The sequence below is a fragment of the Dipodomys spectabilis genome, unplaced genomic scaffold (assembly GCF_019054845.1).
Source record: "Dipodomys spectabilis isolate Male_0828 unplaced genomic scaffold, ASM1905484v1 ptg000145l, whole genome shotgun sequence".
Classification (NCBI taxonomy): Eukaryota; Metazoa; Chordata; class Mammalia; order Rodentia; family Heteromyidae; genus Dipodomys; species Dipodomys spectabilis.
In genome coordinates, this window is record NW_024870822.1 from 3,235,611 (window position 1) to 3,260,078 (window position 24,468).

The 24,468-nt window shown below is 41.3% G+C and overlaps 1 protein-coding gene across 2 annotated transcripts; it reads left to right on the forward strand.

Annotated features, from left to right (window-relative positions):
* The first annotated feature begins 1,725 nt into the window (after positions 1-1,725).
* On the forward strand, positions 1,726-21,766 carry Commd9 (COMM domain containing 9). Of its 2 annotated transcripts, XM_042691693.1 has the most exons (7): positions 1,726-1,802; positions 14,544-14,669; positions 17,045-17,184; positions 18,695-18,729; positions 19,551-19,654; positions 21,065-21,220; positions 21,364-21,766. In XM_042691693.1, the coding sequence occupies exons 1-6, from the start codon at positions 1,752-1,754 to the stop codon at positions 21,206-21,208; spliced, it is 600 nt and encodes a 199-aa protein (XP_042547627.1). In that variant the 5' UTR covers positions 1,726-1,751; the 3' UTR covers positions 21,209-21,220; positions 21,364-21,766. The 2 variants fall into 2 exon arrangements, with proteins under 2 accessions (XP_042547627.1, XP_042547626.1); XM_042691692.1 differs by having other exon boundaries at positions 21,065-21,766.
* The last annotated feature ends 2,702 nt before the right edge of the window (positions 21,767-24,468 follow it).

Here is a 24,468-nt window from a genome sequence, read left to right on the forward strand (position 1 = left end):
AGCGCCCAGCTCTTTCTTTCCTTTCTCTCTTTCTTTTTTATATAGTTTATATCCTGCTGTGTGTTCATGTGGCTTTTCCTTGATCAGTCTGGGTTTGGTTTTTTTTTTTTTGCCCACAAACCAACAGTGACCCTTCTAATCATATCCCTTGTCTCACTATCTCACTGATTGTTTTAAAGAATGCTCTTGGCTTATTCTTGTCCTTCAAAGAAGCTATTCAGACACCCAAATTTGAGAAACATAAGATTCTAGCTACAGAAAGACAGAAATATGCCCAGCTCAGTAGATAATCTTCACAAGAGACTGCCCAAGTATGAACTTGAGGGCATTATTTTAACCTCTTTAGGTGTTCTGTTTTGTTTTGCCAGTCCTGGGGCTTGAATTAAGGTCTGGGCACTGTCCCTGAGCTTCTTTTGCTCAAGACTAGCACTCTACCGACCACTTGAGCCACAGGGCCACTTCTGGCTTTTCTGGTTATGTGGCACTGAGGAGTTGAACCCAGGGCTTCATGCATGCTAGGCATGCCCTCTACCACTTAGCCATATTCCCAGCCCTCTTTAGGTGTTTAAAGTGGGGAAAGTAATAATACAGTGTATATGTGTGTATGCATATTTAATATACTACATAAATCTAACCAGATGGGATGTATCCTACCATATGGCAAATTTATTACATTGGCAATAATTCCTATACTTGAAATCAGACTAGGCCTAATAAAAATAGCAGAGGAGGAAAACCACAGACAGAAGCTCTGACAACATTTATAGTTTAAGGATTGGGGGAACTGTTTCAGACCGTAGAAACTTAAATGCAATGGGACACAGCAAATCTAGGCTGCTCTGACCAGTGGGATGACATCTGATAAGATGGTGAAACTTCTGAGCCAACCAGGGTCCAGAGCTGCTTATCTCAAATCACTCATTACACTCACCATAATTACCTCTTGAATAAACAGATCAAATCATTTCTATAAACCACCCCTGCCATGGGTGTCACAGCCAATTGAATTGGTGATATTTTTCATATGGTTCCCTTCCTGTCCCCTGGCCCAAACACTCTCTTACCCGTTCTTCACACCAGATCTTCCCAAGGGCTGCAGAAAAATTAATCCCTAAATGACTCAGTTTCCCCATCTAGATAAACTTGGCAATAATACCAATTCCTACCTACTTCATAGAAGGAAAAGAAACTATCCACACAAAAGTAGATTTACACTCTTCTGGAGTTCGAGTGAGGGTGTGTAAATTCCAAGAACCCCGCCACACACAGTGTCATTTTGATTCCCAGGTCCAGGTCTACTCATCGCTTTTGAATGGTTACGTCTCCAAGGTGCCTGCCAACCTCGATACAGCTGCTCACCCACAAGGGCCAGGGGAAAATCAGTTTCTCTAATGTGTGAAACAGACAAGCCAATTTGTTCACTCTGGAAACCATCCTCCGCCCTAGTCCTCCTCCCCATCCCTATTCTTCCGTCCCCTGTGGTCAGCCCACCGGGTCTAGAAGCCTTTGGCGTCTCTCCAAAGTTCAAAGCACCGTACCGGATCCACGCTCCGCTCCGCACGCTGAAGGACTACAACTCCCAGCATGCTCCGCGCGAGGCTTGTACTCCTTCGCCCACTGCACACTCACAGCCGAACTCACGCCCCGCTCCCAAACGCTGCGGGACTACAATCCCCAGCAGGCTTTGTGAAGGCCGCCAGTGTCACGTGACACCTACCGCCCCGTGCCACCGGACACGTGATATCAGGAAGATGGCCGCCCTGACAGCTGAAGACTTCGCCGCGCTTCAGAATCTGCTGAAGGTAAACGAGAGAGTTGCTGACTTCATCCTTCCTCCCCGCTGTCCTCCGTCTGCGGGACTTTGCAGGCTAGCAGGAATTAGGAATCAAGCGGCCTTCTTTTGGAGCCGCCATTATTTCTGTGTGGCTCCTGGCAAGCCGTTGCCCCTTTCTGAGCTTTGAGAACAAATACTGATGACGCCCGGTAGCCAGGGGAGCGGGGAGCGAGGTGAGAGCCGCCAAGGCACCGCCAAGGCACTGTTGGTCTCTGCGGCTGGCTTTGGGGATCGGTGCTGGGTCCGCGTTCGGACGTCCTCGTGTCATCCTGTGGTCGGCCCATCTGCTGTCCACCGTTGAGAAGGTGTTCCCCGACCCACGAGCCCGGTATCCATCTCCTCGCGGCCTCCACGTGGCGCTGGCACCTCCCCCTCTGAGGCCCAGCGTCCAGGCCTCCCCCTCCCCTCGAGGCCTGGCTTCCTGGAGGGGCCACCACACTCCTCAGACCCAGTGGTTTGAAAGATTCGGAGGTTGGGAACCTACCGCCCAGGGCTTCATCAAGCCCTGAAGTGAGGCGCTGGAGTTCACTTTTGATTATCTCTGTCAAAAAAATAATACATGACGCTTTGTTTTCCTTCGTTGCCTTGTGGCTCGCTCACACTGAGCCTGCCTGTGTGCGGTCTTGTCAAGAACGTTGAGATTCAGGAGGGAAATTGTCTTTCCTTCCCCTGGAAGAGGTTGAATTAATTGCATTCAGCGATTCATGCGCAGCAGCCACATCCGTCCACATAATGGTCTTTGGTTTTTACTTTTTTATTCCCGGAGGTACTGAGGATTGAACCCCACCACTTTGAGCCATGTCCCCAGTCCATTCTGTTTGTATAGTTTGTTTCTCGGATTGGATTTCTGCTAACTTCCCCCAGCACAGCCTGGAACTCAGGATTCTCCTGCCTCCAGCTTTCTTGGACTTTTTTTTAAAAAATGGCCTCTCTACTATAATTTGCACTTTCCATTCCTAAAGGCATTTACTTTCTAGTGCACAAGAGTATACCAACAAGGAGAACACCCAGAAGGCAGCACGGACTCAATACATACTGGTCAAATAAATTAATTCATGTAGTAACTGATCTGTAGGCTGAAAATGAGTTACCTCCCAACAACCCAGTACTTTGTCATTGTGGCTGCTTCACACCTTAGCCTCTCCACATGTGTTTGTCCTTCAATAAACTTTTCTCTCTCTTTTTTTTTTGCTAATGTGGTGCTTAGGAATCGAACCCAGGGCCTCACGCATGCAAGGCATGCAAGGCAAGCGCTCTACCACTGAGCCAACTTCCCAGCCCCTCCTTCAATAAACTTTAAAAAGTTGATATGTATCATAGATACAGAAACTGTGTAAATCACAAGTTTGCCATTTTAATGATTTATTACACACCCATGTAAGCAACATCAAGTCAAAAAATGAAACATTGTCAGTACCCTTCCCCCCCAAGTCCTCCTATTGCTTTTTCATTATGCAGCTTTCCCCCCCTGTGGTCACCCCTGTCATTAGTTCTAACAATTTAATATTGCTCACGTTTGGACTTCACTGAGGTGGAATAATACAGCATATACTTTTTTTTTGGGGGGGGTCCGGTCGTGAGGCCTGAACTCTGGGCCTGGGCGCTGTCCCTCAGCTCTTCAGCTCAAGGCTAGCACTCTACCACTTGAGCCACAGCGCCACTTCCAGCTTTTTTCTTTTTGCTTATGTGGTGCTGAGGAATCGAACCCAGGGCCTCGAGCATGCAAAGCAAGCGCTCTACTGCTGAGCCACCTTCCCAGCCCAAACAGCATATACTTCTTTGCATCTGACTTCTTTAATTTGTATTCCTTCATTTATTTTCACTGTTTTTGTCCTGTGTACTTTTTAATCTAATAATGAAGCTTTATTTTTAAATAAGCATACATTCACATAAAGTTGTAAAAAAAAAAATGCAAAGATCTCATTTACCCTTTTACCAAGTTTCCCACAACAGGGACATCCTGAAACCTATAGAATCGTATTACAAACAGTATTTTGACATCAATACAGTCAAAATACAGAACGTTTCCATCACCTTCTATAAGACCCTTTGTATTGTATCCACACTCATTTCTATTCTGCCTCCACAGCTTCTCTAAGTTCTGTCATTCTTCTGTAATTTTGTCATTTCAAGAACTTTATACTTTACTATATATAACCATCTAGGATTGGCTTTTGTTTGTCTGTTGTGAATTCAGGGCTTAGGCACTGTCTCTGAGCTCTTTTGCTCAAAGCTATGCTGTACCACTTTGAGACACAGCTCTACTTCTGGTTTTCTGACAGTTAATTGGAGATTAGAGTCTTGCAGACTTTCTTGCCTGGGCTGGCTTTGAACCACAATCATCAGATCTCAGCCTTCTGAGTAGCTCTTTGCCTTGCGCAAAGAAAGGTCAGCGACAGTGCCCAGGCTCTGAATTCAAGCCTTAGGACCAGCACAAAAAATAATTTTATTGTTATTATTAAGTTGTTGTACAATAAGGTTACCATTTCATAAATCAGGTAATGAGTATATTTCTTTTTTGGACATCACTGCTTCCTTTGCTTTACCCCAGTTTCCTCCACCCATGCTTGCCCACAAGTTACATACGTCATTTTCTACATAATATATACTGGATAGAATGATTACATTTGTTCACCATTCCTCCCTCCCTTTCTATGCCCCCACTTTGCCCCTCACAGAAGAAAAAAAAACAAACACCACAACCAACCAACAACAATAACAAAAACCCGATAACAATAACAACAACAATAACAAAAGTTCATTTGGGTAAATAATATTTTAAATGTTTAGAGAAGTTTCATCTTTGGGTTCTTCCCCTAAGTGTATCCTTTAATCTGGCTGATTATGTGTGAATGCCTAGAGTCCTATATAGCTTGTCATGACCAGTAATATTTTTTCTTAATATATATTTTTATTGTAAAGATACTGTACAGAGTCTAGTAATATTTTAGATCCTTTCATATATGAGAGAAAACATATGTTGTTTGTCTCTCTGAGCTTGGCTTACCTCACTTAGCATGATTTGTTCTAGGTCTATGCATTTCCCTGCAAATGACATAATATTATTCTTTCTAATGGATGAGTAAAATGCCATTTTGTATATACACCACATTTTATTGATTTACTCATCTATTGTAGGGTCTCTGGGTTGCTGTTTCCATAACTTGGCTGTTGTGAATAGTGCAGCAGTGAACATGGATAATCACATGTCTTTACCATATCCTGACTGTAATGATCTGGTAGTGGTATGGCTGGGTTATAGGGAAGTTCTATGTTTAGTTTTACCTCCAGTGTTCCAGAATGGTTGTACTGGTTAATACTCCCATCAACAGTGCAATAGGTTACTTTTTGAGATTGACTTTTCATGTAATTATCTGGAGACTCCCTGTCATATGTATTAGTACTTTTTCCTTTTTATAACTGAAGAATAGTACATGGTTTGTATGTACAAAACTTTTAAAATCACTGACCTGTTGAAAAACCATCAAGATTGTTTCCAGTTTTTGCTATCATAAATAAAGCTGCTCTAAAAATGTGGATAAGCTTTGAATATAATTGCTGGATCATTTGGTTTTGTTTTTAAGGCACTCTGTAAGTTGTACAGAATGGCTGTACCATTTTACAGTTCCCCTAGCAATATTTGAGTTATCCACTATCCTCACCAGCATTGAGTATTAGCACCATTTTGCTTAAGTCATTGTGATAGATATGTCTTGGTATATCTACAATGGTAGATTAATAACCTACAATGGTAGGTTATTTCCTTTTTAAAAAAAAACAATGTGTGGGGCTGGGAAGGTGGCTCAGTGGTAGAGCGCTTGCCTTGCATGCCTAAGGCCCTGGGTTCGATTCCCCAGCACCACATAAGCAAAAAGAAAAAAAGCCAGAAGTGGCGCTGTGGCTCAAGTGGTAGAGCACTAGCCTTGAGCTGAAGAGCTGAGGGACAGTGCCCAAGCCCAGAGTTCAGGCCCCACGACTGGACCCCAAAAAATAAAAATAAAAAAAATAAAAAGCCAATGTGGTTTTAATCTGTAGTTCTCTAATGAATAATAATGTTGAACTTCTTTTCATGTATTTATATGCCATCTATTTATCTCCTTTGATGGAAAGGCTGTCTTTTGTCAATATTCTTATTGGAATTTTTGCCTTTTTAATTTGAGTTTTGAGATGGTTTTTTTCTTCAGTAATGAGATTTGAACTCAGAGCCTTGTGCCATCCTTGTAACCCCCTTTGCTTTTATTTTTTAAATAGGGTCATTCTTTTTTTCCAGGCCAGCCTGGACCACAGTTCTTCTATTTATGCTTCTCATGTAGCTTGGATAACAGGTGCATGCCACTTTGCCCAGCTTCTTTACTGATTGAGATAGGGTTTTAGAAACTTTTTACCTAGGCTAGCTTCAAACTGTGACCTTTTCCATCTCAGTCTCCCAACTAGCTAGGATTACAGGTTAGAGCTATAGCACTCAGCTTGGTTTTGAGTTTTGAAAAAATATGTCCTAGATACTAATCCTTTTACAAACAGATGGTTTGCAAATATTTTCCTCTGATTCTGTATTTGGTACTCATCTATAGGGACTATATATATTGCTAGGACTTTCATGACAAAGTACTAAGAATTGGGTGCTTAAACAGAAATTTATTGTCCCACAGCTCTGAAGCTATAAATCCAAGATCAATATGTCATCTGTATTGGTTCCTTCTGAGGGTTAATCTGTTAAATTTATCTCTCCTAGAAAATATGTTCACTGCCCCTACCGTCTTTAGCACATCTTAGCTTAAAGAGTGCTTCATTCATCTTTATATGACATACTTGATGTGCATCTGGGTCCAAATATCCTCTTCTTTAAAGGACATTTGTCATGTTTGATTAGTTCATACTAATGACCTCATCTTAAATAATTGCATCTGCAACACCCTATTTCCAAATGAGGTCACATTCTGAGAAGACTGAGTATTAGGTCTTCAATTTGGAGTGAAGAACACAATCAGCCCATAATCAGGGATTTTGCAGAGTGAAAAGGTTTAATTTGATGAGGTGCAATTTATGATTTCTTTCCTTTTATGAATTATGCTTTTGGTGTTAACTTTAAAACTCTTTGCCAAGCCATGAATCTGAAAATTTTGAATTTTTTCTTGAGTTTAAGTTTTGTATCTTACATTTATGTTTTATATTTAAATCCACGAATCATTTTGAGTTATTTTGTGTAGTATGTAATACTTAAATTGAGTTTATTTTTTTCACATCTGTTTCAGTACCATTTGTTAAAATGAATATCTTGTTTCCAATGAATTGCTCTTGCACCTTTAACAAAAATTAAGCATATTTATATGTGTCTAGTTCAAGGTTCTCTACACTATTTAATTAGTCTATCCCTCAGTCAGTGCCACACATTCTTGATTGCTGCAGCTATATATCTTGAAATCAGATAGACTGATTTCTTATAGCATTCCTTTTTTTGGCCACTTGAGCCACAGAGCCACTTCTGGCTTTTTTTCTTTTTGCTTATATGGTGCTGAGGAATCGAACCCAGGGCCTCAGGCATGCAAGGCAAGCACTCTACCACTGAGCCACCTTCCCAGCCCTATAGCATTCCTTTTTAAAAATCAAAATTGTTTTAGCTATTGTAGCTTCTTTGCCATTCAGTATAAATTTTTGAAATTATGTTGGCTATATTCTAAGACAATTTTGATTATATTATATAGCAATTATGTTAATCCTATGTATCTGAATCGATATCTTTAGAATGTTGAACCTCCATATATATACTATATATAAATAAAATATCTGTATTGTATAGTTTCAGCACAGAAGTCCTACATTTCATTTTTGAGCAACTGCAAATGATACATATTCTTCATTCTACTGTTCAGACAGTCCCTGCTTATGATGGTTTAACTTACAATTTTTGATTTTAGAATGATATGAAAATGATAGGCATTCAGTAAAAATCCCACTTCAGATTCTGAAGTTTGCTTATTTGCTGGGCTAGTAGTGATACACTACCAGATAGTTTATTAGAGTGCTCAGCAGCAGCAACTAGCTCTGGCTCCTAGTCAGCCACATAATCATGGGTGTAAATAACTACTACTTGCTAACATACCATAATGTCAAACCATGGTGCTTGGTAGATTATTGGCATTAAATGCATTTTTCAACTTACTTTTCATTATATTTTTTATTTTCTTAAGTAGTTGTACAGAGGGGTTCTATTTAGCAAATCAGTTTATAAGTACAACGCATTTGATCAATATCATCCCTTTCATCATTCTCTCCATCCCTATTTTTAACTTATGGTAGGTGAAACCTTAGACCAAGTCAAGGAAAAGCTGAATAGAGAAATACAACAAATTTTTGTATGTCTTGTATCTGCACACTTGCTAAAATCATAGTAGTAAGTGCTGTGTGTGTGTTTATACATATGTACATACATTCCTTGGGACTTTCTACATAATTGTGTTATTTTTGAGTAACATTTACAAACATAACAAAAATAACATAACCCAATACATAAACCTACAAAAAACATAACACAATAAACATTTCATGTTATTTGTAAATAGGAAGTTTTATTTCTTCCTATGTCACTGTCATTCCCTTTATTTCCTTTTCTTGCCTTATTTCAGTGGCTAGAATATTAGATAAGAATGGTGAGAATGGAAGAACAGGTATCCAAGGACAAAGCAATGTCTTTCACCATTATGTATATTGTCAATTGTGGCCATTTTATAAATGGTCTTGGTAATGTTAAGCACATTCTCTATTTTTGTTTTTCTGAGTTTTTTTTAAAATCAAGAATGGACATTAAAATTTATGAAATATGTTTTCTGCTTTAATTGATATGTGATTTTTTTGAGTGGTACTAGAACTTGAACTCAGGGCTTGTGCTTATTAGGTTGACACTGTACCACTTGAGCCACACCTCCATCCCTGGTTGTTTGTTTCTAATTTTTTTTTGGGGGGGGGTCCGGTCGTGGGGCCTGAACTCTGGGCCTGGGTGCTGTCCCTCAGCTCTTCAGCTCTTCAGCTCAAGGCCAGTGCTCTACCATTTGAGCCACAGCACCACTTCTGGCTTTTTTCTTCTTGCTTATGTGGTGCTGAGGAATTGAACCCAGGGCCTCATGCATGCAAGGCAAGTGCTCTACCACTGAGCCACCTTCCCACCCCTGTTTCTAATTTTTGAGATAGGGGTCAGCAGACTTTTCTCTCTTGGCTGGTCTTAAACCATGGTCCTTCTACCCTCAGCCCCTTGAATAGCTGGAGTTACTGGCTCCTGGCTTCATTCAATGTTTTCCCTTTGGTCTGTTAATATGGTAGATTACATAGATTTTCAAATATTTAACCAGCTTTATATCCCTAGAATAAATACCACCTGGTCATAGTGTATAATCCTTTTTGCATACTTTTGGTAGCTAATATTTTTTTAAGGATTTCTGCATGTTTTCATTAATCTGCAGTTTTTTAAAAAATTGGTATTTTCTTTATATAGTTTTGGTATCAAGGTAAAAGGAGCCATAAAATTTATCCCCAACTGTTTTGTTTTATAAAAAAGATGGTATAGAATTAGTTAATGCTTTTTTAATGTTTGCTGGTCCTGGGGCTTGAACTCTGGGCTTTGCCCCTGAGCTTGAGCTTCTTTTTGTACAAGGCTGGTTCTCTACCACTTGAGCCACAGTGCCACTTCTGACTTTTTCAGAGTAGTTTATTAGAGATAAGAATCTCAGGGACTTTCCTGTCCAGGCTGGTTTTGAACCACGGTCCTCATATCTCAGCCTCCTGAGTAGCTAGAATTACAGGTGTGAGCCCTAGCGCTGGGATTTCTTTTTTTAGGGGCATATTTTTGGTTCATTTCTGTTCTGGTTTTAAAGTTAGGAGTTCAGTTTCTTTTATAAATATAGGGCTATTAAAATCATCTATGCCATAAACCAGGAGCTGTAATAGTTGGCAATGTGAGTAGTTGGTCCATTTTCTTTAAGCTGTCAAATATGTGTGCAGAGAGTTGTTCATTGCGTTTTCCTTTATACTCTTTTGCTCTCTTCAGGGCCTACGGTTATGTTCCATTTCATTTCTGATATTGGAAATTTGTGTCTTCTTTTTGCTTTGTGAATCTTGCTAAAGATGTGTCAGGTTTTTGATACTTTTAAAGAACCAGCTCATTGCTTTATTTATTTCCATACTTTGTATTTTTATTTTCATAATTCTTTATCTTTACATTTTCATTCTTCTGTTTCCTTTGGATTTATTATTATATTTGGATTTATTCTTTTTTGTCTTAAATTCTGGGGGTGGGAGCCTGGATTACTAACAATGCTATTTTTTTCCACTTTTGATACATACATTTAAAAAACCTGTTCTTATCTGTGTTCCATGAGTCTTGATTTTCTCCCTCATTTTCCTTCATATACTGTAATTTTTGAGTTTTCTTGTACCTATGGATTATTTAGAAGTGTGTTTAAACTTCTAAGTGTTTAGCACTTTCCTGTTTTCTTTCTGTTAGTAATTTTTTATTTAACTTAAAGTAGACCATACTCTGAACCATAAAATGGGAACAAATTTAAGAGACTAAAATAATGCAGTGTGTTTTCTGTTTCTTTGTAACTGAGAATATGTTCTATGTTGGTATATTTAGTGGGTACTTGAGATAAGTGTGTATTTGCTCTTTCTGGGCACAGTATTCCATAAACATCTATTGGAGTGATTGATGATGTAGTTGAGCTCTTCTATATCCTTGTTGAATATCTGTGTAGTTGTTCTGTCAGTTGTTGAAAGAGCAATGTTGATGTCTTCCAGTGTATTTATGAACTAATATCTACGTTCCTTACAATATATGAGTTTGGTTAAGTCAGTTTTTGCTTCCCATATTTCCAATCTTTTGCTGAATACATATATATTTAGGACGTCTGTTGGTAGAAAAACCTTTTATTGTTATATACATTTTCATCTTTGGTGATTTCCTTTCTGTGAGCTGTGCTTTATCTAATATTAATGTAGCCACTCTAGCTTTCCTTTGATTAATGTTTGCTTGATAAAACTTCTATCCTTTCACTTGCAGCCTGCCTCTATCATTATACCGAAGGGAGTTGTTTTATATGCAGCATTTAATTGAATCAGTTTTAATTCACACTGCCAATTTCTCTATATTAATTGAAATATTTATGTCACTTACAGTATGTGTGATTATAGGTGTGTTAGAGCTTAAGTCTGCTGTTTTATTTTTGTTTTCTGTCTCTTTTTCTTTGTCTTCTGTTGTTGTTGGTTGTGGGGCCTGAACTCTGGGGCCTGGGCGCTGTCCCTCAGCTCTTCAGCGCAAGGCTAGTGCTCTACCACTTGAGCCACAGCGCCACTTCCGGCTTTTTTTCTTTTTGCTTATGTGGTGCTGGGGAATCGAACCCAGGGCCTCAGGCATGCAAGGCAAGCGCTCTACCACTGAGCCACCTTCCCAGCCCCTCTTTTTCTTTGTCTTCTGTCTCTTTTTCTTTTTACATTTATCTGCTTTCTTGTGAGTTATTTGAACAAGCTTTAGAGTTTTGTTTTATCTATAGTTCTAAAATACATTTCTAGTTATAGCCTTTTAAATCAGTTACTCTAGTTACTACATTGCATATACATAGCTCTTAGAATCTACTGGCGTCATCATTTTATCAGTTAAGGTAAAGAATAGAACCTTTACCTCCCTGAGTGTCCCTTCAATTTTCCCTCACTTACAACTGTATTAGTGTTTCCTCTATATACATTAATACCTGCATTATATAGTGTTATTTTTGTTTGGACTTTGAAATGTAATTTAGAAAAGTCAAAAAAACTTAATGTTTTTATACATATTTTGGCTTGCTCTGTTCCAACTTCCTTCCTGATGTTCCAAGGTTCTGTTCTGGGAAAATCTAAGAACTAAACACTGTATATACATATACCCAAGGCACCAAGAGATTGAAGAAAATTGTCAGGCACATTCTTTGTGGTGATAGTACCACAGTTGGACACATAAGGTCCCACATACTCTAATGGTTTTGTTTATCTAAACTACTGGGAAAATAGGCCAGCAGACTCTGGGAAATCATACTCAGGAAACTCAGGGAAGTTGCCACTCAAGATAGTACAGTCAGGCTAAGCTAGGTCCCTACACTCCTTCATTATTTCTTTGCTGTTTAGAGAGTTTGCTGTAGCCTTTTTTTTAATGTTTTTTAAATTGTAAAAATAGTGTACAGAGGGATTACAGTTACATGAATAAGGTAATGAGTACATTTCCTATCGAGCATTGTTACCTTCTCCTTTGTTTTTCCCCTACCATCCTTTCCCTCCCCACCTCCTCAACTCCCTCTCCCCCCCAAGTTGTAAAGTGCATTTTCTACATAGTGTCTTGTACATCTCATTGTTACAATGGGTCAACCTGTATCTTTATTTCAGCATTTTGTTATTTCCCTTCCCCTCCCCAAATTAGAAAAACGTACATTCAAGATGCAGAGCACATCAAATACAGTGAAAATAGGAGTTATACCGTGGGGGAAGAACATACAAGATAAACAAAAACTCACATAGTACATTTTAGATACATTAAAAATAATAGCAAGAAAGAAAAAAAACAAGTTGTGTTCTTATCTTGGGGTTCATTTTTGTCGGTCGTGGGGGCTTAACTCTGGGCTTGGGTGCTGTCCCTGTGCTCTTCAACTGAAAGCAAGCATTGTACTGTTGAGCCACAGCACCACTTCCGGTTTTCTAGTGGTTTATTGGAGATGAGAGTTTCATGGACTTTCCTGCCTGTGCTGGCTTTGAACCATGATCCTCAGATCTCAGCCTCCTGAGTAGCTAGGATTACAGGAGTAAGCCACTGGTACCTGGCTTGCTGTAGCCAATTTTTAAGGGTAGATCTTGTAACAGATTTTTCAGTTTTCGTTTATCAATAAATGTCTTTATTCCCTTTTCATTTCCTGAAGACATTTTTATTGGCTGTAGGATTCTAAGTTGATAATTCCTTTAGTGCCTGAAAAGTACTGTGCTTCCTCTTTCTTCTATGGTTTCTGATATGAAAGCTGCTGTCATAGTAATCATTTGGGAAAAGCTTATAGCTTCTACTTTTAGAAGTTTAATTATGATGTGTCTTAGTGTTGTGTTTTATTATTAGTCTTTACTTCAGATTTACTCAGGTTCTTGAAATAAACAATCATTAAGTTTATAGATAAACCTTGAAAGTTTTCAACTATTATTTCTTCAAATACTTCTTTAAAATTTTGGTCTTGCCCTCTGTTACCTCCTTCAGGACGTAAAATGATCTTAGTGATCCCAGTAACATCAGTGATGTTACATCTTTTGTTGTACTCTTTCAGGTCTGTAAGGCTTCACTCATTAATTTTAGTATATTTTCTGTATCATTCAGACTGTGTAACTTCTATTATCTATCTTCCAGTATACTGATTGTTTATCCTCTCTCACTTCCATTTCGTGTGCTGCAGCCATCGCTGAGGATTTTTTTTAATTCTTTTGTTTTTGTTCATTTTTTTTTCTTTAGTTATTGCTGTTTTCTATTTTAAAATTTGTAGTTTATTTTAATACCTTCCCTTTGCTGAATTATTATTTGCTTGAAGAATGTTCACAACTATTGAAGCACTGATATCAAAATGCTTTGAAATCTTTGTCAGATGTCTTTATTACTGTCAGCCTTCTTGGTGCTAGTGTGTTCTTTCTCCAACCTCTCTAAATCTCCCTAAGTGACCCAGGCTAGCCTAGAACTCAAAATCCTGCTTCAGCTTTCCATGGTATCGATCTATCAGTTGTCTTTTTTTTTTCTTTCATTCCGCTGGTGATTGTTCTGTTCTTAGTTTGATGAGTGAAACTTGAATGTGTTGATATCGTGTTTTCAGAGTCTGAATCTTGTTCAACTTGTATGCTTTAACTGGCTTTTCTGACACTGTTCAGGCAGGGAAAGGGACTTGTTCCTGTCACCTTGAAGTAGAAGTCCAGGTTCCCACTTGATACCCATTGGTATGCAGCAGTATGGATTTTTGCTACTGCTGGAGAGGGCTAGAATCTGTCTCCATGTGGTCTCCACAGGGCAGTGTGGCTTGCTGCTTGCTCGTGAGGATGAAGATCCCAGCTCTTGCTCAGCCTCTCTGACACCACCCCAGCAGATGTATTGGGGTACCTCAGTTTAGTCCTACGGGGCTTCCTGTTCAAGTCTAGGCTTCCCTTCAGCCTTTGTCGACATCTGTAAGGTTGGTCCGCAGTTCTTTCTGTGATATTTGGTTGGAGTATCACAGTTAATTGTCTTAATCTTTTCTGTCCTTTTCTTGGTCTTTTGGCTACAAAGTGCAGATGTATATTCGAGGGTGTTATGTTGTTGTTTTTGTTGTGTTACGCCCCCCTCCTCCCGTATCTATTGGCATTTGCAGGGTGCCCTCTTCTTCAGCTCAAAGTCTAGGATACATGAGGCAAAAGGAAAACCCAGGAAACTCTCTGTCCTTCCAGGGTCTCAAGTTCCTCCCAGACCTTTACTATCATCTCTCCTCCTTCCAGACTGTCTTACTTTTTGCTGGTGTTTGTAAGTGTCCAGGGATTTTAGTTGTACTTTGAAGAAAGAATAAAAAGTACATCTAGTCTGCCTTTCCAGAAGCAGACATAGCTGTGAACCTTAAGTTCTGAATCCCAAAGAGGTCAAATAATAACTAAGAGAATGATTTCAGAGTATAACTGTTTTCTCCATCTGTGAATTAATTCATAGGCATCCTCAAAAGATGTTGTCAGACAGCTATGTCAAGAGAGCTTTTCCATTTCGGCCATTGACTCAAAAAATCTCTTGGATATTACGTGTTCCAGCTTGTCTGTGACCCAGGAAGAGGCAAAGCAAGTAAGTATTGTGGGAAGGGACCTTTGACCACTGGCCATTGTCACTTGTTCATCTCTTCCCAGTCACTGCTTCCTTACTATTTGCAAACATCTGCAAACAGAAACATTTGCAGCAAATTTCAGGTAAACTTTCTAAAAACAGAATCAGAGCTCTTGACTATCTTCTTTTCAGACTTACTACCTGACCATGCGGACAAAGGCCAACTTTTTTGGACTTTTCTTTTCCAGCTTGAATTTGCAGAGGCTGATGCATTGCCAGCTGAGGCAGACTTTCCCAGGATCTTTGGGGGTGATGTATAGAGGTCTGAGTAGCACCAGGGAGAGCATGCTGCTAGGTTCCATCAGCCTCCCTCAGATGCATTGTGTGCCATACTCCCTCCTCATCCTCTGCCCCAATCAAGTCTCCTGCTCAGCAGCACAGCTCTCTTCCCAGGGGAAGAGTTAAGGTGACCCTGGAGAAGTTATAAAGCAGTGACTGCCTTATCTTCCCAGGGCTGCTATGCTTCTAGGACAGGAGTATTTTCATCCAAATGAGCCTCTGTTGCTGTTTTGTTTTGTTTTGCTTTGTTGAGTTTTTGCATTTTCCTGTGTCAATACTAGGGATTGAATTCAGCGCCTGGGCACTATCCCTAGTTTTTTTCACTCAAGGCTGGCACTCTACCACTTGAACCATGGCCTTCTGCTGGTTAGTTGCAGATAAGCGTCACAGGCTTTCTTGCCTAAGCTGACATTGAGTCACAATGTTCAGATCCCAGCTTCCCTGAGTAGCTAGAATTACAGGCGTGAGCCATGGGCATCCAGCTTAAAATGTTTAATTTAGAGCTGTGCTCATTGAAATCACTATAGAAAAGTAAGAGAGCTAGCATAGCACTAGTGCCTGAATTTAAACTGAAGTACTGCCAAAAAAAAGAAAAGAAAAGACAACAGTAAGAATATAGACGTGAAGGGCTGGGAAGGTGGCTCAGTGGTAGAGTGCTTGCCTTGCATGCATGAGGCCCTGGGTTCGATTCCTCAGCACCACGTAAGCAGAAAAAAAGCCAGAAGTGGTGCTATGGCTCAAGTGGTAGAGCCCTAGCCTTGGGCTGAAGAGCTGAGGGACAGTGCCCAGGCCCAGAGTTCAAGCCCCATGACTGACCAAAAACAAAAACAAAAACAAAAAAAGAATATAGAAGTGAATTGTAGAGTTAGTTTGGGTTCCCTTGAGGACTTGGTATAGCTAGTGTGTAGGAGGTGGAGGAAATCAAGCAGGAAAGAAGACAATCGCAAGCATTTACCATTATAGCACTAATTTCAACCCTCACTGGGGGAGGGTGAATTTCCCCCTGCTTTTGGGTTGTGTCAATATGGAGTTATTCAACCTCCAGTGGTAACAGAAGGAGCCCCCAAACAGTCACTTCCAGAGAGTTTTCTCTTTTTTTTTTTTTTAGTCATGGAGCTTGAACTCAAGGCTTGGGTGCTGTCCCTGAGCTCTTTTGCTCAAGGCTAGCTATGTACCACTTTGAGATATGGCTCCACTTCCAGTTTTCTGGTGGTTAATTGGAGATAAGAGTCTCCAGGACTTTCCTGCCTGGGCTGGCTTCTAATTGTGATCCTCAGCCTCCTGAGTAACTAGGATTATAAGCATGAGCCACGAGGGCCCAGCTTCCAGGGTTTTCTTAGATTCAGCTAAGCATCATTATATTCACAAATCATCTGTAAGCCACACCTGGTGACAGATCCACATTGAAGGACGCAGTTGAGAGTAGGCCAAGGATGTGCATGATGGTAGAGGACTTTCCCAGTGTACACAAAGCTACACATAGCAGGGCGAAGTCCAGCATTCTTCTTCACTGATGGCTGGCCAGGAACTGTTTGTTTTCTCTGCCTTCCCAGATGACAGTTTAAGGGCAAGGACATGAAACTTAACTACCTTGGATTCAAAGCCCAGACACTACAGGAACCAATATGTCTTGTCACAATTCAGTAAGCACAGTGTCAGACCCTTGCAAGGAGCCTGCAGCACCACTCAGGGAAGCCCGACACTATGGGCCCCAGATGTTTACTCAGCCCTCTCAGTCCAAAGGCACTGGACCAATGCAGGGTTGCCTAGTAACCCAGTTGCCTTTCTACTTCTCTCCGGTTACCAAGGAAACAGCTCTAGAAAGTTAAGTGAAGGTCAGATGCTCCCACAGAGGGAAAAGGATGTATTAACTCTTTGTCCACAAGTAGAGTTTCTGTCCAGCAGACAGCTTCCTGGTTCTTGAGTCCTCACTCCTGTGATGTGTACAAGTGGGGCAGAGTTTAGAGCCTAGTCCTGCCCCTTACCCTGTGCTCCTTCCCTGTGCTCCCTGCCCCTTCTTTTCCTGCCACTACAGCACGGTCCCCTCTACCCCACAGTTACTCCAGGCTCTGCATCACCTCACTAGGCTGGTGACATTCCGTGACCTGTCATCCTCTGAAGCAATCCTGGCTCTCTTTCCAGAAAATTTCCACCAAAACCTCAAAAACCTGCTGACAAAAATCATCCTAGAACGTGTGTAAGTGATCATTTTTTGAGAGTTCCTTCTAATTTTTCTATTTATAACTTTTATTCTTGTTATAGAATTTTTTCATTGTTGGAAATTTAGAAGAGAAGAAAATGAGATGCCTATAATCCTACCATCCAGTAGTTATCAGTATTAATTCCTTAACAGATAGCCTTTTAGAACTTGTTTACTGTTTCTCATTATACATAGATGAAGAGGGTGATTTTTTTTTAGCAAAAAATAATAATTTGCTTATTTTTCAGTAAACAGTATGAATATTAATGACATGTCAATAAGTCTTTACCTTCAGTATCATTTTTGATGGCTGAAATATATTCCATTATACAAAAAAATTGGGTATAAATTTTAAAAAAAAAATTTTTTTGATCGGTTGTGGGGCTTGAACTCTGGGCTTGGGTGCTCCCTGCGCTCTTCAGCTCAAAGTGAGCGCTCTGTGTCTTGAGCCACAGTGCCACTTCTGGTTTTCTAGTGGCTTATTGGAGATAAGAGTCTCATGGACTTTCCTGCCTGGGCTGGCTTTGAACCATGATCCTCAGATCTCAGCCTCCTGAGTAGCTAGGATTACAGGCGTGAGCCACTGGTGCCCAGCTAAATTTAAAAATTCTTTACTATTAAACATGGATATTGGCAGTTTTCTACTTAGGTGAGAAATTTATGTTGCTCATATAATCTATATGCTCATGTATTTAATTATGTCCTTCTGGGGTTCAAGGGTTCTAACGATGTGTATTGTCAAACTGGCCACCAGAGAGACTTTTTCCCAATGCTTTTTGCCTCAGCAGGATGCATTGTGCCCTTCCTGTCTCTTCCCTTTTTCTTTTTCTTACATTTTTTTTCCCAACTCCACAAATGGAAAATGGTACGTCATTTCCACTTAGGCATGTTAAGTATCTTCTTCTTGTGTTGAGTATCTTCTGCCTATATTTGTTGAGTATTCGTTTATTTATTAATTTTTTGTGACTTGTCTGTCTATCTTTTGAGCTAGGCAGATCCTTTAAACAATAAACAAAAGCTTAAGTAGAATTGATTTTTGTTTGCCAGAAGTCTAGAGCAGACCTCCCTAAAAGCAATAAAGATTATGCCCTTACCAGGGATGTGTTGTTTGTTTAGATCTTTCCTACATGAAGACCACGTTTTACTCTGACTCTCTCTGATACCTCATTATGGTGCTGAGTGCTGTACCATTAGCCTCGTCTGTTTGTGTGCAGTCCTCCATGTGATAGGTGCCCAAGAAAGAAGACATAAGTTGACCTTTTGTCTGTTTAGTCTTTTCATAATAAGATCACAAAGTGTTCAGTCTTTTTTTCTGTTCTTTGTTGACCTAAGCTATGAAGCTAACTGACAGCACTTATGTATGGTTTTAATGTCACTAAGCAGTGGTGAAACAAAAGCAAAACTGCTTTTCTGAGGTAGAAGGTCAGGTCCAAGGGCCTCTGTCATCAGAAAATTCACCCTCCATTCCTTTTCCATTATTGTTTCCTCCTCTTTCCCTCTTAAACAGGTCTTCATGGAGAACAGAAGCGCAAGCAAATCAGAGTGAGTACTGAGATAGTGCCTCTCCTCGCCCTGCACCAAGGCCTGCCCTGAATCCATGACTAGATACCTGAACCAAAAATCAGAGGGAACTATTCCAGGCCCCCACTGAACTCTGTGTGTTGGGATTACTCTCTTTAATTGCACTATTAAATTTTTTCCTGATTATAAAAACATATTGTAAAAACAGAGGAAATATCCAAAGCAAATAATTGTATTTCATTGAGAAAAAGCTAACAGTAATTGTACTGGAATGGAATGAAAAGTTGGAATGAAAGTGTGTTCAATACCCAGTCACTACACTGACCCCGAGCTAGGCCTAGTCCTGGAGCCTTTGGTCTGCTCTTGCTCATTTAGTCATCCAATAACCCTGAGAGCCAGGTTGAACAGGCTTGGCAAGTGGTGGAACCACCATGCAAAACAAATCTCTTCATTTTTAAGACAAGTATTTTAGATTTTAGAATTATTTGTAATGGCTCAAGGTGAAATGCATTCCATTGCATGAAAGAATTCGGTATTGCCGAGACCAGGGCTTCCCTCTACCTATGCCTCTTCTCATTCCATCCTGACATCTGGAGGCATGGGTGTTTGAGCAGAAGCCTGGAGACACAATGAGTCAGTACTAAGGTCAGGTGACACAGAGCAGTAGATAAGGCCCATGACTTGCTCAGGGTCTTGGGCTCCATCTATCTCTTTCAGAGCCTTACTGTGTAAATCAAATGCATTGTATGTATATAGCCCTTGGTATCACCTGTCCCAAAATAAAGGCCCAGTAAGTATGGGTGGCATGAGCTGTTGGCTAAGCTGTTGGCTAACCTTCACAGTTTCTCTGCCACGCCTTGTTGACCTGGATTGGAGAGTGGATATCAAAACCTCCTCAGACAGCATCAGTCGCATGGCTGTTCCTACCTGCCTACTCCAGATGAAGGTACGTCCACTGCTATCCTCCTTGGAGCCACATGGGAGCAGTAGGGAGTTGGTACCTCTTTGCCATCTAAATCCAGCCACTAGACCTGAGGTTTGGTTCAAGTGGTAGAGCACTAGCCACTCAAGTTAGCTTAGCAAGAGCCAAGCCCTACTACTGGCAAAAGCAAAAGTCAACCAAAGTTCTAGAATCATTAGCCCTATGAGTTAAAAAAAATTTTAATGTATCCCAAAATGCACACACTTGTACACAAAGTATACATGGACTACCGTACCATAGTCACACCTCATGGTCATAGTACCAGATAGACTGAAGTTTAAAAACAATGAGACAAGTGTAGAACATTATTTGTTGATACCTAAAGATGCTCACTTTGTGGAACGTTGAGCTTCAAAAACAGGCATGTGCATTCAGATTCCAAATAGCCTTATAGCTCATTCCCATGGCTTTGATCAGCTTCTGCCCAGTAGTAACAGCATGTCACTGTGCGCAGTTCAGCTGATCAAGCTTCTGTTAGCATTTTTCTTTTTTAAAAATTTTGCTTTATTGATATTATAGAGATGATATACAGAGGGGTTACATTTACATGTGCCAGGTAATAAGTACATTTCTTTTTATATAGTGTCATCTGGTCCCTCAGTTTTCATTTGTTGGCTCATGTGCCTTCCTGTCCCCCCTGCCCCCGGCATCTTTACATTAGAATTCTTTTCAGGACTCTTTTAAGATTTTTTAAAAAATTAATTAAAATTATTACCCAGAAAAATCAACACCTGTAAGGTGTTGATGTGAGGGCGCAACTGAATTGTCAATACGAGTAGCTTAATTCCTTTTATTTAATTTTTAAAAAATTTTTTGTCTGTCATGGGCCTGGGCCTGGGCGCTGTCCCCCAGCTCTTCAGCTCAAAGCTAGCACTCTACCACTTGAGCCACAGCACCACTTCCGGCTTTTTTCTGCTTATGTGGTGCTGAGGAATCAAACCCAGGGCCTCATGCATGCAAGGCAAGCACTCTACCACTGAGCCACTTTCCTAGCCCCTAATTCTTTCTTTTTTAAGATCAAGTAAATATAACTATAACTTGTCGTGTATTTCCTGCAACCCATAGAATGTGTTATGTATCCCATCAGACCCACTTCTTAAAGTCTCAACAATAGAAACACATATTTTCTCACTCGGGCTTGGGGTATTGAAGAGGAGGCCTTTTCCGGCCCATGGTACTAAAAAGGAAAGTGAGCCAGCCCTCTGCCCAGCTCCTTCACTCTCCCCAGTTGCTAAATGACTCCTGGCTGGGCCTCCCTGCAGCTCTCAGCAAGTAGCTTCTTTTCAGAGGCCCCCATAGGGCTGAGTCGGGCTCACTTACAGGGAAAAAGGAAGACAGACAGCTTTGACTTTCTGGGCCACATTCTCTTTGCAGATTCAGGAAGATCCCAGTCTGTGCGGAGACAAACCCTCCATCTCTGCTGTTACCATGGAGCTGAGCAAAGAAACACTGGACACCATGTTAGATGGGCTCGGCCGCATCCGAGACCAGCTTTCTGCTGTGGCCAATAAATCATGAGACCAGCTGCAGGTACCACTGCTTGCCCCAGGGGCTGGTCCTTGAAAAAGCTCACCCTACCATGCAGCCTGCTGTGCAGGGGGCAGGAGAGTGGGATGGAGGGGCCAGATGGACTGTGAAGAAACAGCTGGGTCCCTTGCTATTCTCCCCTTTAGTCTTCCTAAGGCTGACACACAGAGGCCTCCATCTTTAAAGGCACCCGTGTGCATCTTCATGACTGCTGTAGCCGGAAGAAGGAACGTGTACTACTTCTTCAGCTGTCTCCACATAGCCATTTGGTGAACTCAGGCTGAAACTCCTGGGCTTACCGCATGAGTTTACTGCTGACAGTAACTCTGATGAGTTCATTTCAAGCCCTGGATCACAGGAAGAATCAGGCTGGTGGTGCCAGCAATGCCTGCTTATCTGTCAGAGAAGCCAGGCAAATGCCACAGAGACTGGCCACTACTACCTGGGCCTTCAGGCCCTGCTGGACCACCTTCCTGATCCAGAAGTTCGAAACACTGCTGAGTGAAGAAGTGGGAATGATCGGAAATAAATACAAGTCTTATGATTCTAGTCATGATTCTTTTCATCTGAATTGCTGCATTCAGCTAGCGCTGCCTCCCATTTTTTAAGATGTCCCAATTTTCTAATTCCCAGCCAAGCCCCTGATCCCTGATGTGCAGAAAAATCAGCCCAAGAGACTTCCCACTTTCCATCGGAAAAGATTGACAGTCAGTAAGCACATATCATGACCCATGACGGCATCTTAAGGATTTAACCATGTGATGTCAACTTGGCCACATGCACATCATAGGGACCCCATGGTGGGAACACCTTTCTCCTTCATTTGTCAAGATCATTCCTGGGACAACTGCATGCAACCTGCTTGCTGAATTCCTTGTCTTGGCAGGGATGTGTGTATGTGTGGGTCTATGACTGTGGATCTGGGTCTGGGTCTCTGTGTCTGTGTGTTGCAAAGAGGAGGTTAGGATATGTACTTGTGAGGCAGCCAGGTGCCAGAAACCAGCTGTCCTTCTCATTGTGGAAGCATTGACATTTCCCCCCACTTTATTAGCAACAATTAGTTTACAAAGGGGTCTCATTTTGACATATACAGTGGCCCTCTATCCTCCCCTTTTCTCCCCTTCCCAGTGCAATCTCAAATACTGTTCCATGTTCACATGAATACATAAAGTATTCTGATCATATTCACCCTCTCCATTCACCCTCCTACTAGTGCCCACACCCCAGATGGGATCTGTTTTATATTCTTGTCGTTTTTGTGTGTATGCTAATTGTTCAGAGACTTCACTGGGATTTTATGCATGCATGTATAATAATTTAATCAGATTGCTTCCCTGGCTTACTCTAACTTCCATTCCTAGTTCCCCCATTCTTCAACAGCTTCCAGTTCATTTCATTTTACTATCTTCACTCAGATGTACTGTATTATTCACTCTAGCTCCTCTACCTGTTCTCTCAAACAGTCCTACAATTATAAACATAAGTAACTCTATAATTAAAAGTGGGTGTTCATATCAGTGTGAAAGACAAAAGAGAGAGAGAGACAGAAAGATCCTGTATATGTTTATGTGTATTTTTGTCTTTTATACCTAGCATCTGTGTCTGAGGGAAAACATGACTTTTGTCTTTCTCAATTTGGCTTACATTGTTCAACTAGATCTCTAGTTCCATTTATTTTTTGCCATCTGACATGGTTTCATTTTTCTTTATGAAAAAAAATTCCGCTGGCAGATTGTGGGGAAGAGGAAGCCTGTACTGTTGGTAGAAATGTAAATTACTGGAACCACTATGAAATCAGTATGGCAGTTTCTCAAAAAACAAAAAAATAGAACTACCACCGTGTGATCCAGATCCATTGGTATCACTTTTGGTGTGTATCCAAAAGACTATAAATCAGGAAACAATAGAAACACTTGCACACTTATGTGAACTGCAGTACTATTCATGATAGACAAGCTTGACCTTTAAGGATCAATTCCTACCACTCTTCTTTATTTCTAAGATTAAGTAATAATACTTGCTGTATAGGACTATTGTGGAGATTAAATGATACTACATGCCTACACGTACTTAGCACTGTTCTGGTAAAACAGGAAAGGCTCAGTATTGTTAATCCTGACTGCTAGTGGAAATGACAGTGATGTTCTGTGCGTTCGCTGTTTCATCTGCATGTCATGGGATTGGTGGGAGACAGTCTGTTATCCTCCCTTCACTGATAAGGAAAGCAGCTCACTGAGCCAACGGCCTCATTAAGACTCGGGCTTTCTCTCTGTAACACATAGACAATAGAGTTCTATAACTGGTACCATTTGGAAAATTCTGGAAGGGAAGTAAAGATGAGAAATCTTACCTCTGTCCATCCAGACACTGGGAAATCAACACAAACTCCTCTTTGTCTGCTAAGTCCTGAAGCTACTCTTTTGGGTCCACACCTATGGTTGGGGAGATTCTGAGAGGCAAGGCCATGTGAGGTGGCCAGGGTGACCTGAGTGGTGTGGGACAGGATGGGAAGGGGCAAGTGTGGATGCCAGGGACCTGCAGCCCAGAGTTGGAGTGCCTTGCCCTGCCCCCTCCCACCTCCCTATACACCAGCACGAAGACCCCAGTGGACACAGGGTTTCCTTCCCGGAGTCATCCCAGATGGCTGGCTCCAGACAGATTCAACTGTGGCACTTTATCCTAAAGCTGCTACGGAAAGAGGAATACCAGGGCATTACTGCCTGGCAGGGGGCCTACGGGCAAAGGGGTACCACCTATGGGCTACAAATCTCTACAAGTTCCTGCCCTCCACTCCCAACCCTAACACTGTCCCTTCACCCCCTGCCTCCACCTCCCCAGCTGTTCTTAGGACTGGCCCATTAGGCAGACAAGTGGAGGGTTACAGGAAGGGAATGCCCTGACATAAACTGGAAGCACGCTCTGCCTCTCAACTTATGCCCCTGGAGGGGACTATGGCCAAGCCTTATTCTGTATTGGGGCTGGAGGGTGGGGAAGGGAAGTAGGGGGCTCCTGGAGAATGTATTCAAACAATAAGACTTTGGACTTTAAAAAAAACAAAACAAAACAAAGAGCCATGGTTGTGTCCACAGTACCTGCCCTGGCTGCTCTACACATTCCACTTACCTGACCACAAGCATGAATGGCACCTGGTCCTGATCCTGTGTACATGCCACCTAGATGGTCTCAGGGATGTACATGACTGGCGAAGGCAGTCTGGGAACAGCAGAGCAGACCTCCTCTCCATCTGTTCT

What these genes read in the sequence shown, in the direction of transcription:
- Commd9 (XM_042691692.1), top strand. Translation starts at nt 1,752, where the DNA reads ATGGCCGCCCTGACAGCTGAAGACTTCGCCGCGCTTCAGAATCTGCTG. An exon ending in CCCAGGAAGAGGCAAAGCAA is followed by an intron (nt 14,670 to 17,044) that starts GTAAGTATTGTG and finishes TCTACCCCACAG; the next exon opens with TTACTCCAGGCTCTGCATCA. An exon ending in CCTGCCTACTCCAGATGAAG is followed by an intron (nt 19,655 to 21,064) that starts GTACGTCCACTG and finishes TTCTCTTTGCAG; the next exon opens with ATTCAGGAAGATCCCAGTCT.